Source organism: Rhododendron vialii, chromosome 10a (assembly GCF_030253575.1).
Source record: "Rhododendron vialii isolate Sample 1 chromosome 10a, ASM3025357v1".
Taxonomy (NCBI): domain Eukaryota; kingdom Viridiplantae; phylum Streptophyta; class Magnoliopsida; order Ericales; family Ericaceae; genus Rhododendron; species Rhododendron vialii.
This window is the reverse complement of record NC_080566.1, coordinates 34,639,859-34,654,698: the sequence shown is the minus strand read 5'-3', so window position 1 is coordinate 34,654,698 and position 14,840 is coordinate 34,639,859. Positions and strand designations below refer to the sequence as shown.

The 14,840-nt window shown below is 37.4% G+C and overlaps 1 protein-coding gene across 1 annotated transcript; it reads left to right on the top strand.

Moving 5' to 3' along the window:
• The first annotated feature begins 9,651 nt into the window (after positions 1–9,651).
• Positions 9,652–13,275, top strand: LOC131304269 (8-hydroxygeraniol dehydrogenase-like). Its single transcript, XM_058331448.1, has 5 exons — positions 9,652–9,828; positions 10,628–10,741; positions 11,643–12,156; positions 12,282–12,435; positions 12,878–13,275. The coding sequence occupies exons 1-5, from the start codon at positions 9,731–9,733 to the stop codon at positions 13,078–13,080; spliced, it is 1,083 nt and encodes a 360-aa protein (XP_058187431.1). The 5' UTR covers positions 9,652–9,730; the 3' UTR covers positions 13,081–13,275.
• The last annotated feature ends 1,565 nt before the right edge of the window (positions 13,276–14,840 follow it).

Here is a 14,840-nt window from a genome sequence, read left to right as displayed (position 1 = left end):
CGGCGCCGAATAGGACAAGAATAGGGGTGGCGCCGAAAAGAACAATAATAGGGGAAGAAAATTGTGTTCGGGTGTTTATTGTTGTGTCCCCTTAATACATGCTCCCCCTAAAAGAGAGCTTTTTAAAGAATGCGAGGGGTATTACCGAGAATGATTATCCCTGCAAGCTTAGAGACAAGAAATTCATATCGGCGAAGTATATAAGAGACAATTTAAGCACTAAGCCATGAAGTTCATACAAACTAAGTGTAACAGACTTAATAAATCAGAGTTAGCAACGCAAAAGCTTGAATAAGTCTCAATCCTCACGGTTGTCCGGTTGGACATCCGCTTGGACATCCGACTGACTGTCACGACCCTGACCCGCCCCTTGAGGTCTTAATCATGACAAATGCCAGTGATTTCTAGCAGAGGGCTCCCAAAAGACAGATTTCCAAAACCCACGAAATTATCAGCATATAACAGATTTGTTCAAGACTCAAAAGAAATGATCAAACTTGATTCTTGTACATCTAACCAACACTTAAACACGTAAAGAAGGTAGGAGATCCCTACCTCGAGGGTTAGAAGCAAGCCCGAACATGAAGGAAACCTCAAAGTGCTCCGATCATGATTCTTCTTCGATCAATAGGAAGATCTCGTCGCGTAGAACAACTTTAGTACTTGGGATTTTTCCGAAATCTCATTCTAAGGCGATGAAATCGAAGAGAGAAGTTTGGACGAGAGGTGAGAAAGAGAGAGAGTCGGTCGAGGGAGTAGAGAGAGAGAAACGTGTGTGTGTCTGCCCGGAAAAGAAAAGAAATATATGTGGGGGAGAATTATCCCCTACACACACCTTCACTTATACACCCATGCATATTACACTTGCATCCCGAACTTCTAAATTCTAGCACATTCGACATCCGAACTCATTCTCCATTTTATATCACAACTCATGCCTTAATAAAACATAAAGAATTATGGAAATAAAATACGGGTCTCTACACTGACAAATGCAGGTTAAGTCCAGAAAACGTTTAAGAGGAGTAACATTAAAGACCATAAAACTGATTTTCTTCATACCAAACACAGGAAAATGAAACATATGATAAAATGTTTGGAGGGTGATTTCTTTATCAAGATCATTTGTACTCTCCATCAAGTATGATATTTACGAATTCAATCAACTCAACATTGAATCCAAAAAAAACTTTTGACATCAAGAACACAACTTTTTCATAAATGATTAGACATGCCGAGTTCTCGTCGAATGAAACAAAATTGTTCTTCACCAAGGGGTTTTGTGAAAATGTCCGCCAATTGCTTGTCGGTACTAATAAAGTTAAGTTCAATATCCCCTTTTTGAACATGATCTCTTATAAAATGATGTCTAATCTCAATATGTTTTGTTCGAGAATGTTGAATTGGATTCTTGGTTAAGCTAATTGCACTAGTATTATCACATTTAATAGGAATATGATCATATTGCAAATTGAAATCCTCCATTTGTTGTTTGATCCACAATATTTGGGCACAACAACTTCCGGCCGCTACATATTCCGCCTCGGCGGTAGATAGAGCTACGGAATTTTGTTTCTTGCTATGCCAAGACACTAGAGAGTGCCCTAGAAATTGGCAAGTCCCACTTGTACTTTTACGATCAACTTTGAAACCTCCAAAATCCGCATCCGAATAACCAATTAAATCAAATGCAACTCCACGTGGATAAAATAATCCTAAGTCATGAGAACCGCCAACATATTTAAAGATACGTTTAATAGCTTTTAAATGCGATTCTTTAGGACATGATTGAAATCTAGCACACATGCAAACACTAAACATTATATCCGGTCTACTTGCAGTGAGATAAAGTAATGAGCCGATCATACCTCGATACATCTTTTCATTGACGGCCTTACCATTCTCATCTTTGTCTAGCTTAGTTGACGTGCTCATTGGTGTGCTCGTTGGCTTTGATCCTTCCATGCCAAACTTCTTAATAAGTTCTTTCGCATACTTGGCTTGGTTGATTAGGATCCCCTCATTAGTTTGCTTGATTTGAAGTCCGAGGAAGAAGTTAAGCTCCCCCATCATACTCATTTCAAATTCACCTTGCATACACTTAGCAAACTCTTTGCACATATTATCATTAGTGGCACCAAAGACAATATCATCAACATATATTTGAATAATGAGCATATCTTTACCTTTGGCTTTAATGAAAAGAGTAGTATCAATTTTTCCACGAGTAAAGCCATTGTCAAGCAAGAATGAACTAAGTCTATCATACCATGCACGTGGTGCTTGCTTCAAACCATATAAAGCTTTTGAGAGTTTAAAAACATGATCGGGGTATACATGATCTTCAAAGCCGGGAGGTTGTTTGACATAAACTTCTTCATTTATGAACCCATTCAAAAATGCACTTTTCACATCCATTTGATAAAGCTTGAAATTTTTGAAAGATGCAAAGGCAAGTAATATGCGAATAGCCTCTAATCTAGCTACCGGTGCAAAAGTTTCTTCAAAATCAATACCTTCTTCTTGATTATAACCTTGAGCAACAAGTCTAGCTTTATTCCTAACAATATTTCCGGATTCATCTAGCTTGTTACGAAAAACCCATTTAGTACCTATAATAGTGTGATCAAGAGGCTTAGGTACTAATGCCCAAACTTTATTCCTTTCAAATTGATTTAACTCATCTTGCATGGCCAAAATCCAATTTTCATCATCTTGAGCTTCCGGAAAGTTTTTAGGCTCAATTTGAGAAACAAAAGCTTGATTTTCACAAAAATTTCTATGAGACGAGCGAGTGGTTACCCCTTTCGAAACTTCTCCAAGAATCAAGTCCTTTGGATGGTTTTGCGCGAATCTCCAATCCTTGGAAAGATCTTGGTTGTCTCCCATGGCATCTTGAGGTTGATTAATAACTTCATCTTCTTTGATTTGAGAGCTTTCTACTTGAGTATCACCATCAACTTTTTCTTGAATTTTCAAGTCATGAATCTCATGTGTAATTTCTAAGTCATTATTATCAACAACATCCTTAGTAGCACAAGGATTAGATTCATCAAAGGAAACGTGAATAGATTCTTCAACAAGATTAGTGCGCTTATTATAAATTCTATATGCTTTGCTAGTAAGAGAGTAACCAATAAAGATGCCTTCATCCGATTTTGAATCAAATTTACCCAAGTTATCTTTTCCATTGTTTAATACATAACATTTACAACCGAAGGCATGAAAGTAATTAATGTTGGGTATTCTACCATTCCAAAGCTCATAAGGAGTTTTCTTGAGGATAGGCCTAATTAAAACTCGATTCAAAATATAGCATGAGGTATTAACGGCTTCCGCCCAAAAATATTTTGGCAAAGAGTTTTCACAAAGCATAGTGCGGGCCATTTCTTCCAGAGTACGATTTTTTCTCTCTACTACTCCATTTTGTTGAGGAGTACGAGGTACGGAAAAGTTATGACCAATACCATGTTCATCACAAAACTTTTCATATAAAGAATTGTCAAGTTCTTTTCCATGATCCGTACGAATGTTAGAAATAACAAAGCCTTTTTCATTTTGAACTCTTCTACAAAGTTTAGTGAAATTAGGATAAGCCTCATTCTTATGAGCTAGGAACATCACCCATGTATATCTAGAGAAATCATCAACAACAACAAGACAATAATAGTTTCCACAAAGACTTGGAGAGCGAGTTGGTCCAAACAAATCCATATGAAGTAATTGCAAAGGTCTAGTAGTTGAAACAACATTTTTGGACTTAAAAGAAACCTTGGTTTGTTTTCCTTGTTGGCAAGGACCACAAAGTCTATCTTTTTCAAATTTGATTTTAGGAAGACCTTTTACCAAATTTTTTCTAGAGAGTTTTGAAATAGCATCCATACTTGCATGTCCTAGGCGCCTATGCCAAAGCCAACTATTTTCACTCAAAGCGGAAAAACATTTTATATCACAATTACTTAAATCATTGAGATTAAAAACATATACATTTTCAAATCTTTGTCCAACGAAGAGTGTCTTGTTGCTTTTGTCATTTTCAATGATACATTTGGATTTTTCAAAGATAACACGATTTCCTCTATCACATAATTGACTTATGCTAAGAAGATTGTGTTTTAAACCATTAACAAGTAAAACATCTTCAATAATAGGAGAATTACCTATATTGCCGATTCCTATGATTTTACCTTTGTTGTTGTCTCCAAATGTGACATGTCCACCATCTTTAGACGAAAGAGAATTGAAAGCCCTCTTGTCACCGGTCATGTGTCTTGAACATCCACTATCAAGGTACCAACTTCCTTCCTTGAGAGAACTTTTGAAGCATACCTACAATAGCACATCAATTCTTGACTTTTGGTACCCAAATCATCTTGGGTCCTTGAAGGTTAGCATTGATACGGTTCTTAGGAACCCAAACCTTTTTTGCATTAGAAGATGAGTATCCTTTCATAGGACATGTAGGAGAAATATGACCAATTTTACCACAATAATGACATGTCAATTTAGAATGGCTAGAAGGAGGAACATCTTTTTCAAAAAGATTTTTGTGTTGAGTGGGATTATAACCAATTCCGGCCTTGTGAAAAGAAACCATTTGTTTTCCAAGAAGAATGTCTAAACTTTCTTTTCCATTAGTGAGTTTTGAAAGAGAATTAGTTAAATCATCAATTTGTTTTTCTAAAGATTCGTTTTTGGAAGTATCCTTCAAATACTCTTTTTCTTTTTCCAAAGAGGTTCTTAAACTTTCATTTTCTTCCTCCAAAATATCTTTCTCTTCAATTAAATCATCTATTTCTAGTGAAAGATCTTTAGCAACCTTTTTTAGAAATTTGTTTTTAGAAACAACCTTTTCAAATTCTACTTTCAACTCTTTATAGGCAATAAATAATTCATCAAAGGAATAGGATGAGTCGAGATCTACCTCGTTTTCTTCGATGGCCATGAAACACAAGTTAGCGACCTCTTGTTGCTCATCGTCCTCATCGGAGCTACTATCGTCACTATTGTCCCATGCGGCCATCATAGCTCTCTTTTTGTCCTTCTTTGAATATTTTTTTGCATATGGACATTCACTTTTGATGTGGCCGGGCTTCTTGCACTCGTAGCAAATGATTGGATCCTTTTTACTATTTTCTTCTTTGCCTCCATCTTTTCTTGAAAATCCTCTGCCTTTGTGAGATGCTCTATTTTTGAGGAGTTTCTTGAACGTTTTTGTGATGAGCGCCATTTCATCATCCTCACTTTCGTTGCTTGAATCCTCCTTGCTTTTTGATTTGCTTGTTGTACTTTTGAAGGCAAGATCCTTAACTTTCTTCTCTTTTTCACCCTTGAGGTTGTGATGCATTTCCTCCGTCATGAGAGATCCCATGAGCTTGTCCATCGTGTATGTTGAGAAATCTTTGGATTGTAGGATGATGGAGGTGGTAGTGTCCCAATTGGTTGGCATGGAACGGAGCACCTTCCTTGTCATTTCGGATTGACTGTAAATCTTTCCAAGAGCTTTTAAACCGTTAGTAATACTAGCAAATCTAGCAAACATTTGAGATATAGATTCATCCGGTTTCATTTTGAAGAGCTCATAGCTATGCACAAGAATATCAATTTTGGACTCCTTAACTTGACTATCTCCTTCATGTGACATTTCTAACTTATCCCATATTTCTTTAGCCGATTCACATGCGGAAACACAATCATATTCATTGGGAGTAATAGCACAAAAAAGAAGGTTCATAGCTCTATAGTTCTTTTCTATTGAAGCCTTTTCCAAATGACTCCACTCATAATCTGGTTTAGGCATAGTCTCTTCTCCAACTTTCTTAGTAGGAATAATGGGACCATTTTTGATAATTTTCCATAGATCATAATCCGTGGATTGAATAAAGATCATCATTCTATTTTTCCAATGAGAGTAATTTTCTCCGGTGAACAAGGGAGGTCTATTGGACGATTGACCTTCGATACAAGAAACATTACTAGTGGTTGCCATGGATCTTAACTCTTAGATGGTTAAATCTACAAACAAGAGCCGAGGCTCTGATACCAATTGTTACCCAAATTATGCAACCTAGAGGGGGGGTGAATAGGATTGCTAGTAATAATTACCAATAAAAATTTATCTCTAACAATATATGCAAACAATAAGTATGCAATCAAAATAGAGAGATAGAGAGATAGAACCCGTTTATAGTGGTTCGGTCCGGATTTGTCCACGGTCCGGCCCTACTCCACTTCTCCTCAAGCAATTACTTGAAGGTTAGACTAATCTTTAAAAGATTACAACTTGTAAGTCTTGCGGGTGCTTACAAGAACCGAATGCCTCTAGCTTTCCCGAGGAGCTAGCACAACCGCAAGAATTTTCTCCGAAAACTTCTCAAAAACAATAACACCCAAATTCCAACCCGAATTTGGTCTTCTAAGCTTTCAAGTGTTTGACTCAAACACTCACTTAGGAAATACAAGTATGTGAAGAAGGTATGAAAATTATCGCTCACGACTTGTACAAATTTTCTCTCAAGAATAATATGAAAGTGGAAGAACAATGAGAATTTTTGGCTTTGATCTTTTGAGAATTTGCTCTTGCAATAATATGGAATGTTGTAGCTTGTGTATGTACTCATTAATGAGTTCTTGATGCCTTATATAGCCATCCATATGCTTCCTAGCCGTTGGAAACTAGCCGTTGGAACTAGCCGTTGGAAACTAGCCGTTGGAAACTAGCCGTTTGAAACTAGCCGTTGGAAACTAGCCGTTGGAAACTAGCCGTTTAATAGAGTGGTCATCCGGGTGGTCGTCCGGTTGTCACAGCTTTCTGTTCAGACAGCCGGCTTGTCAGCCGGTTCGTCAACCTGTGGCTCACAATTTCATCTAAATAAACCGTTAAAGCATGTATTGAGCTCAATAAAGTCTTTGTAAATATAAATCATGAATCCAAGAGACTTTATGCTATATTTCAAGGTCACGAAAATATTTAATTCGGGAATCGACTTTTCGATAATTTTGTATTTGCCGAATAAAAATATCATTGAATTAATCATCAAAATAATTAATAGAGATGCATATAAATTTTCACAAATTATAATGCATACATTTTTCAACAAAAATGATGAATTAATTTTGTTCCAATTCTATCTTAATTTACTAATGGTCACAATATACGTTTGGTAATGGTGGTGGAGTGGTGGAGATAGTAGGAGTGCTGGTAGTGGTGGTGGTGGTGTAGTGATGGTAGTGATGGTGGAGTGGCGGTGGTGGTGATGGTGGTGGAGTGGTGGAGGTGGTGGTAGGAGCGGTGGTGTGTGGTGGTGTAATGATGGTAGTGGTGGAGTGGTGGTGGTGGTGGTGATGTGGTGGTGGTGGTGGTAGTGGAGGGAGTGGTGGTGGTGGTGATGTGGTGAAGGAGGAGTGGTGTTAGTGGAGGTGGTGGTGGTGGAGTGGTGGAGGTGGTGGTAGAGGTGGTGGTGGTGGAGGTGTTGGTGGAAGTGGTTGAGGTGGTGGTATGACGGTTGAATGTAAGTACACAAAAATTCAGCCAGAATTAAGTAGTTCAAAGCTACTTAATTTTTTTCAACTTTTTAGCCTATATTTTAAGTGGTACTTAATTTGTTAAGTAATATGAAATGTGGTTATCAAACCTACTGAATCACTTATTACTTAATTGATTCAGTATTAAGTGCTGAATTTAGGTTATCAAACAAGCCCTTAGAGTCTTAGAGCATCTCTAATTAGGAAAGGATAAATTTCAGGAGAGTGATTTTGCTATTTCTCTTTTTGTTAATGACACTCCCCTTCTTGTTTTATTAGATGATTTGTTTTGTGAGAAAAAGGAAGTGACATTAACAAAGAAGGGAATGGAAAAATCAATTCCCAATTTTATTAGCAGTTATTGCTTATATTTAGGCATTGTCGCATAGTCTTCTAACATCTTTCACATTTCATCGAGATTCTCAGATTGATAATTAAGCGTGTAAAGTCCAAATCAATATACATATAGATTTTATGGGGCCATCTCGGGTTCCACAAAAATGATTCAAATCATCTATTATTTTTAAAATATTTTTTTATGGAGTCCTGTAAAAAATCAACTCAATCCGATATCGGAGAGGATTTTTTCTGAATTTGTGGGGGCGAAACTGAACAGTTAAATAGTTTCACCCCCACAAATTCAAAAAAAATCCTTACTGATATCGGATTGAGCTGATTTTTTACAGGGCTCCATAAAAAATATTTAAAAAATAATAAATGATTTAAATTATCTTTGAGAGATCCGAGGTGAGCCTAAAAAATTTATATGTACATTTTATATGTACTCATAGCTTTATCCTAACATAATTATGAATAGTGTGGCAGCAATAGTATGTACCACGTGGTGGTATCCTAGTTGTACTGAATAGTTACTACGAGAAGGTAAGTTCAAATTTAATAGAGCAGTGCTACGTCCACAGAATCCAAAAGCGGTGACCGGTCACCGCACAAGTGTGGAGCTCACTTCAGGCCCTGCACGGATAATCTGAGCAGTTCAATAATTTTTTTTTTAAAAGCCGAGTGAGACACGTGGGAAATCACCCCGTCCAATACATTTAGGTGCTCGATTCAATCTTTCACTTTTAAATGGCTCAGATCATCTGATTTTTGAAAGTTTAGATCGAGCACTTACACGTATTGGACGGGGTTGATTTCACAAAAGTCCCACTCGGTTTTTTTTTTAAAATTATTAAACGGCTCGAATTATCCGTGCAAAGTCCGAAGTGAGCCCCACACACTTGTGGTGGCCGGTCACCGCTTTTGAATTCGGTGGCTGTAGTGTTTTCAAATTTATTAATAATGGAGATAAACCAAAGAAAAAAGAGATTGACAAAAAAGGAGATTACCCAAACAATATACAATCCCCAATACCACATGGACACTCCTTATACTCCAAATATAAAATTGGAATAGAAAAACATTCGTCTGATTCACGTAACTCTGTACGGACGATTTTAAAATCCAAACCTCCTGGATCACGACCATTCGGATCACCATCCAAAGAAAACAGTCGCAGCACACTTGGCACAATGCCCATGCTCCTGAGCACCGACGTGCACAGGATCAGGACCCATTTCCCCATGGATGTTTATTTCAGTGCTCTTGGAGCACCGCCGCGACGACATCTGTCACCACACATTCATGCGGGATCAGAATTAAGTACTATCTTGAACCCTACGTTCACGTGTAGGGTTGCAAATGTCGTGAGGTCGGCTCAGCTCTGCTTGTTAACACTCGGAGAATTCGAGTTTTCGGCTCGTTTAGTACGAGCCAAGTATAGCTTGGTTCGTTCAACAAAAGCTCGGTTAATTAAAAAAGATGTACTTGGCTTAATTAAAAATGATCGTTTAGTAAATAATTAAACTCAGCTCATTGAGGGCTCGACTTGTTAAGGCTCAAGCTTAAATTTTTTGCCCATTTAATAAACGAGCCGAGCTCGACAAAGCTCAGCTCATTTACAGCCCCATCACATGTAAGGGTAGAGGCCCTTGGAGCACCATCTGCCGGTGCTGAAGGAGCAAGTAAATATTTTCCCTCTCTCCAGACCTCATCAATGACGTCATAATTTGGGTCCTACTAAAATACAAAATTATCCACTCGGGATTATATATTGCCCTGCAATAATGCTTGTTGAGACGATACACCACCTTTCTCTCTCTCTCTCTCTCTCTCTCTCTCTCTAGATAAAAGAAAAAAATACTCCTAGATGGGGAAAGCGCCGGAAGAAGAGCACCCGGTGAAGGCGTTGGGATGGGCAGCCACTGACCCCTCCGGAGTCCTCTCTCCGTTCAAGTTTTCCAGAAGGTAAAACTCAAGTCTGTGTTTCTCTCACTGTCAAAAAAGAAGAAGAAGAAAGAAACTGATTCGTTAGACTCCTTTTGGACTTCTTTTCTTGTGTTGCCTTGACATAGATTTGGAAAATTAAAATATTTGACCAGAAGTCAAGAAAATAAGATGGTAACCGAAAACTTTCTCCGTGTGTATTGAATGATGAGTCAATTAATGAAGAAACAGTCAAAAATTTTGGAAAAAATATTTTTGAAAGAAGAACCTTACAAATCAATTGATTTTTACTTTTCTAACTCTGTCTAGACTCTAGACTGAGTAAAAAATAATAATGCTAAAATTTTTTACCACTTTAAGGCCCCGTTCCAGAACGGATAATAAGTACTTATTTTTTAAGAAGGCAATTTCAAACTAAAAAATAAAGGGTTTAATGAAATCTAAAAATATGCAATATGGATCTTGTTTGAAAGATCTCGATGAGATCTTTAATACGGTGCAAAAAAATCAAAAAATTATTTTTCATTTATATTATTTTTGAGTTTGAAAATGTGAAATAAATACTTATTTTTTAAGAAGGTGTTCTGGAACGGAGCCTAAATTTATTTGATCAACCTTAATTTTCTAGACTGAGTAAAATGTTATTAGATCAACCTTAAATTTTTTAGATTAAACGTACAGTACAAATAAATTCTTTTAACTATTGGTATTTTTTTATGAACCCTCTTTACAATTCATATTTTTATGCTTTTGCAATTACTTTTATCGAGACTGGTGATCAATGCAGTAATTAATTGAATGGGGTGATTTTGGGTTTCAGGGCCACCGGCGATGAGGATGTGAGGTTCAAGATTTTGTATTGCGGGATCTGCCACTCTGATCTCCACTTGGCAAAGAATGAATGGGGCATGTCTAGATATCCCCTCCTTCCTGGGTATCATTTCCTTTACATATATACATAATAGTATTGAAAATATAAATAATAACGGCGTCCCTCTTCCTAATAACTTAATCTTTTAGATAAGTTGGTGGTTAACAATCTAATATGGTATCAGAGCAAGCAATAGATTCTGTGTTTGAATCTCACCGCCTACATAATGATTAAAATTTTACATGTGTAATTAGTCTACTTATGGAGAAGAGCATGATTACACATGATCAGGAGGCGTGTTGAGAGTATAGCAAATAATAAAGTTACCCCTTTCTGACAGCTTAAACTTTTAGATGAGTATAGTGAATATTTTGATTTAATTTGATTAGGGTTTTTTTTTTTTTTTTCATGTTCATACTCATAGTCATGAGCTGTAGATTTTCCATAACTCTAGGAACACAATTTCTAGACGCAATTCCGAAGTAACTAGCTAGGCCGGTCAATGGATTGGATCTGAATCTGATACGAAAAACCCGATCCGAACTTTACTTTAAAAAAAACCTTTCTTTTTTTTTTTGTAATTCCCCCATTTTGCTAAAATGCTGGAAGTAAAAAAAAAATTCGGATCATATATCTGATTTTACGGATTGAGATTGGGATTATTACTACTGAATTTGAGCAATTTTGGATTCACATTCAATCCAGTCAATTGACAGGCTTACTCCGAACACAATTGTGTTTGAAGTCACCCGATGGGTACGTGTAGCCCCACAATTGCTCGTAGATTTATGAGTGAAGTTACTTGAATGTACATTATTTTTTTCGCGGCCAATGAATAATTGATCTAAAAGGGTAAATACGCTAGAGCCCGTTTGATTGCTTCTTGGCGTACGTATTAGCTTGTGGGGCTTTCAATGACCAAAATAACTCGGGATACATGCGTGAACATGATTGATCTATACAGGCATGAGATCACGGGAGTGGTGACCGAGGTTGGAAGCAAGGTACAAAAGTACAAAGTCGGAGACAGAGTCGGGGTGGGATGCTTGGTCGGAGCCTGTCACACGTGCGACAACTGCGAGAACAACGTCGAAAACTACTGTCCCCAACAGATACAGACCTACAATTCGCAAAACACCGACGGAACCATGACATACGGGGGTTATTCCGACCACATGGTCGCTAACGAGCGTTACATTGTTCGGATCCCTGACAATCTGCCTCTTGATGCCGCTGCTCCCCTCCTCTGTGCTGGCATCACAACTTACAGCCCGTTGAGGTATTTTGGGCTTGATAAGCCGGGCATGAGAGTGGGTGTGGTCGGCCTAGGTGGGTTGGGCCATGTGGCTGTCAAACTTGCCAAGGCCTTCGGGACAATCGTGACCGTGATCAGTACCTCCCCTCGTAAGAAGCAGGAGGCTATTGAAGTACTTGGCGCCGATTCGTTTTTGGTCAGCACTAATCCGGAGGAAATGCAGGTATTCTTTTTGTTCTCCCCCGTACAAGCGATATTACCTATTCGAACATTCTTAAGTTTGTGAAAATGTACGTATTGATGCGTTGAGTTATTAATATATATATATATATATATATATATATATAGGCTGCTATGGGCACTTTGGATGGAATCATCGACACAGTCTCTGCAGCTCATGCTCTGGTACCATTGCTTTTTCTTTTGAAGAACAATGGGAAGATCGTAATGGTTGGTGCACCGGTGAAGCCACTCGAGTTACCGGTCTTCCCTTTGATTATCGGTAAGAATTTCATTTCATCCATTTTGCTGTCAACATATGTGGTCTTTTCCTTTGGGGGTGTTTTGAAAATCTTGGATTCTACAAAGCTTATTAGGGATTGTATTATTTGCAAGGATTCTCAGAATATATAGCTTTTAAGCTATGAGAGATAGGTCTAGTTTTTTCAAGTACTAGCACTAGGAAGGTTTGTATTGACTTTGTCCTTCCGAAGCTCTCTCTCAATGCATTTCTTTTCTTATTATACCGATTTCGTATTTTGATCATTGTGATCTATGAAATTTTCTTTACCGATCAAAATTAAAAGAATAGCTTTTATGCTCAACTTTTTTTTTGGGGGCCAAATATGGTGGCAATCACCCACTCAGAAGCTAATATTACCCTCTCATTTCTACTATTGGAATGAAATATAGACGACAGAACCTAATATTGGACTTAATTGCAGGGAGGAGGATGGTGGCCGGAAGTTGCATCGGTGGTCTGAAGGAGACGCAAGAGATGATTGATTTTGCAGGGAAACACAACATAACTCCGCAAATCGAGGTTGTTCCGATGGACTACGTGAACACGGCTATGGAGCGTCTCGCCAAAGGGGATGTTAAGTACCGATTCGTCCTTGACGTTGCCAACACGCTGAAAGCTTCTTAAGACTTGTTATAGCCTTTTGTTTCCAAAATTTGATTTTGCCAGTCGGTTTGATTTGGTCATGTTTAAGCGACAATTGGGTGGTTTGATGCCCTATAAGTTTTTTTTCCGTGTCTTTTCGATTTCGTGTCATAGTAATTATCCCGGTGTAGTTTGTTCGTTTGTCTCGATTAAATAAAACTGGTTTTTCACTTGAAATGTTTTTTGAGCTTGATGGATGTAGTTTTTTTTTTTTTCTTTTCTCCAATCGCATACACCTCAAATAAATGACATCATTACCGTAAGTTATTTTTGGCCTAAATGACGGGTTCGATCATGACTTTTAGTCCATTTTTTTTAATAACTGATGATGCCTGGTTTAGTTTACGCCCATCTTGTGAAACCAAGGAAAAATCTCATGTGGAGTGATCAGAGCCGGCTTATAGCCAAGGCGAGGGAAGCGAGTGCTTCGGGCCTCCGAAAAAAATAAAAAACGAGGGCCCCCAAATTTATATATATATATATATATATATATATATATATATATATATGTGTGTGTGTGTGTGTGTGTATGTATATATGGTTCACAAAAAATTGCACTAGACTTCTTTACACAAAATAGGCCAAATTGAAATTTAGGAGCCACAAAATAAGCCAAAATTGTGAAATTATTCATTAAAAACACTAATGCATTAAAAAAAAGAAAAAGAAAATAACTTAAGGGTCGGCAAGAACTAGCAAGAAAGATATAGCCAATCAAAAAAGATCAAAAAAGAAAAAGAAGATATAGCCGATCATAAGGAGTAAGTACGGCAGGAACTAGAAACGCTTCATGCTTGAGGAGTCGAAGGGGAGGGAAGACAACAACCAACGACTGTGGACGGAAAATACTTGCACACGGAATTCCTTGAGGCCTCTTCTTTACTATCTCCAACTCTCCACCTTTACCAAGTAAGTTTTTTATTATCTTAACCAGTTGACCTAATTGGTAAAATTTTTAGGATTTTCTATTTATGGTGATGAATATAATAATATTATGTGGGGTTTGAATTGTTTGATGTCCTCTTGTGCCAATCTTGAGGATCTCTTGAAAAGTGGTGAGTTTTCTGATAGTGGTGGGAGAGATTTATTTTCAGAATTAAAAGTTTTGAATAATGTTTTGCCAAACGATAAAAGAAAGCCAATTGATGTGTTGAATTACTTGAAGACATTGGATGGTTGTTTCCTGAATGCATGGATTGCATACAGAATATTGTTGACTATACCGGTTACAGTTGCATCGGGGGAAAGAAGCTTTTCAAAGTTAAAATTGATCAAAAATTATCTTCTGTCAACCATGTCTCAAGAAAAATTAAATGGATTGGCTATGTTGCCTATCGAGAAAGAGTTGGTAAAGCAGCTTAACTATGGAGATTTAATCAGTGCGTTTGCAGCAAAAAGTGCGAGAAGAATAATTTTCAAATGATGGATTTTGAGGTATTGTAATAATTGCATTTTTTTTGGGATAATTATATGCTTCTATTTTGTAATGGTAAATCTTTTGTATTGGTTTTTTTTTTTATGACTCTTTGTAGATCATTTTTGTATGAAAAATATAGGGTGGCCTCATTCAAAAGGTTCGCTTCCGACCTCCAAAACTTATGAGCCGGCCCTGGGAGTGATCCTAACAGAAGCTTTATTTTTTATCTTAACTGCACTTTAGATATAATCACTACTACAAAAATAGATAAAGACCTTGGTCATCTAGTATGATCTTTCACTTTTAATCTCGCATTCAAAACCGT

Coding starts and splice junctions, on each gene's coding strand:
- LOC131304269 (XM_058331448.1), top strand. CDS start 9,731: ATGGGGAAAGCGCCGGAAGAAGAGCACCCGGTGAAGGCGTTGGGATGG. Junction 12,157..12,281: donor CTAATCCGGAGGAAATGCAG/GTATTCTTTTTG, acceptor ATATATATATAG/GCTGCTATGGGCACTTTGGA. Junction 12,436..12,877: donor GGTCTTCCCTTTGATTATCG/GTAAGAATTTCA, acceptor ACTTAATTGCAG/GGAGGAGGATGGTGGCCGGA.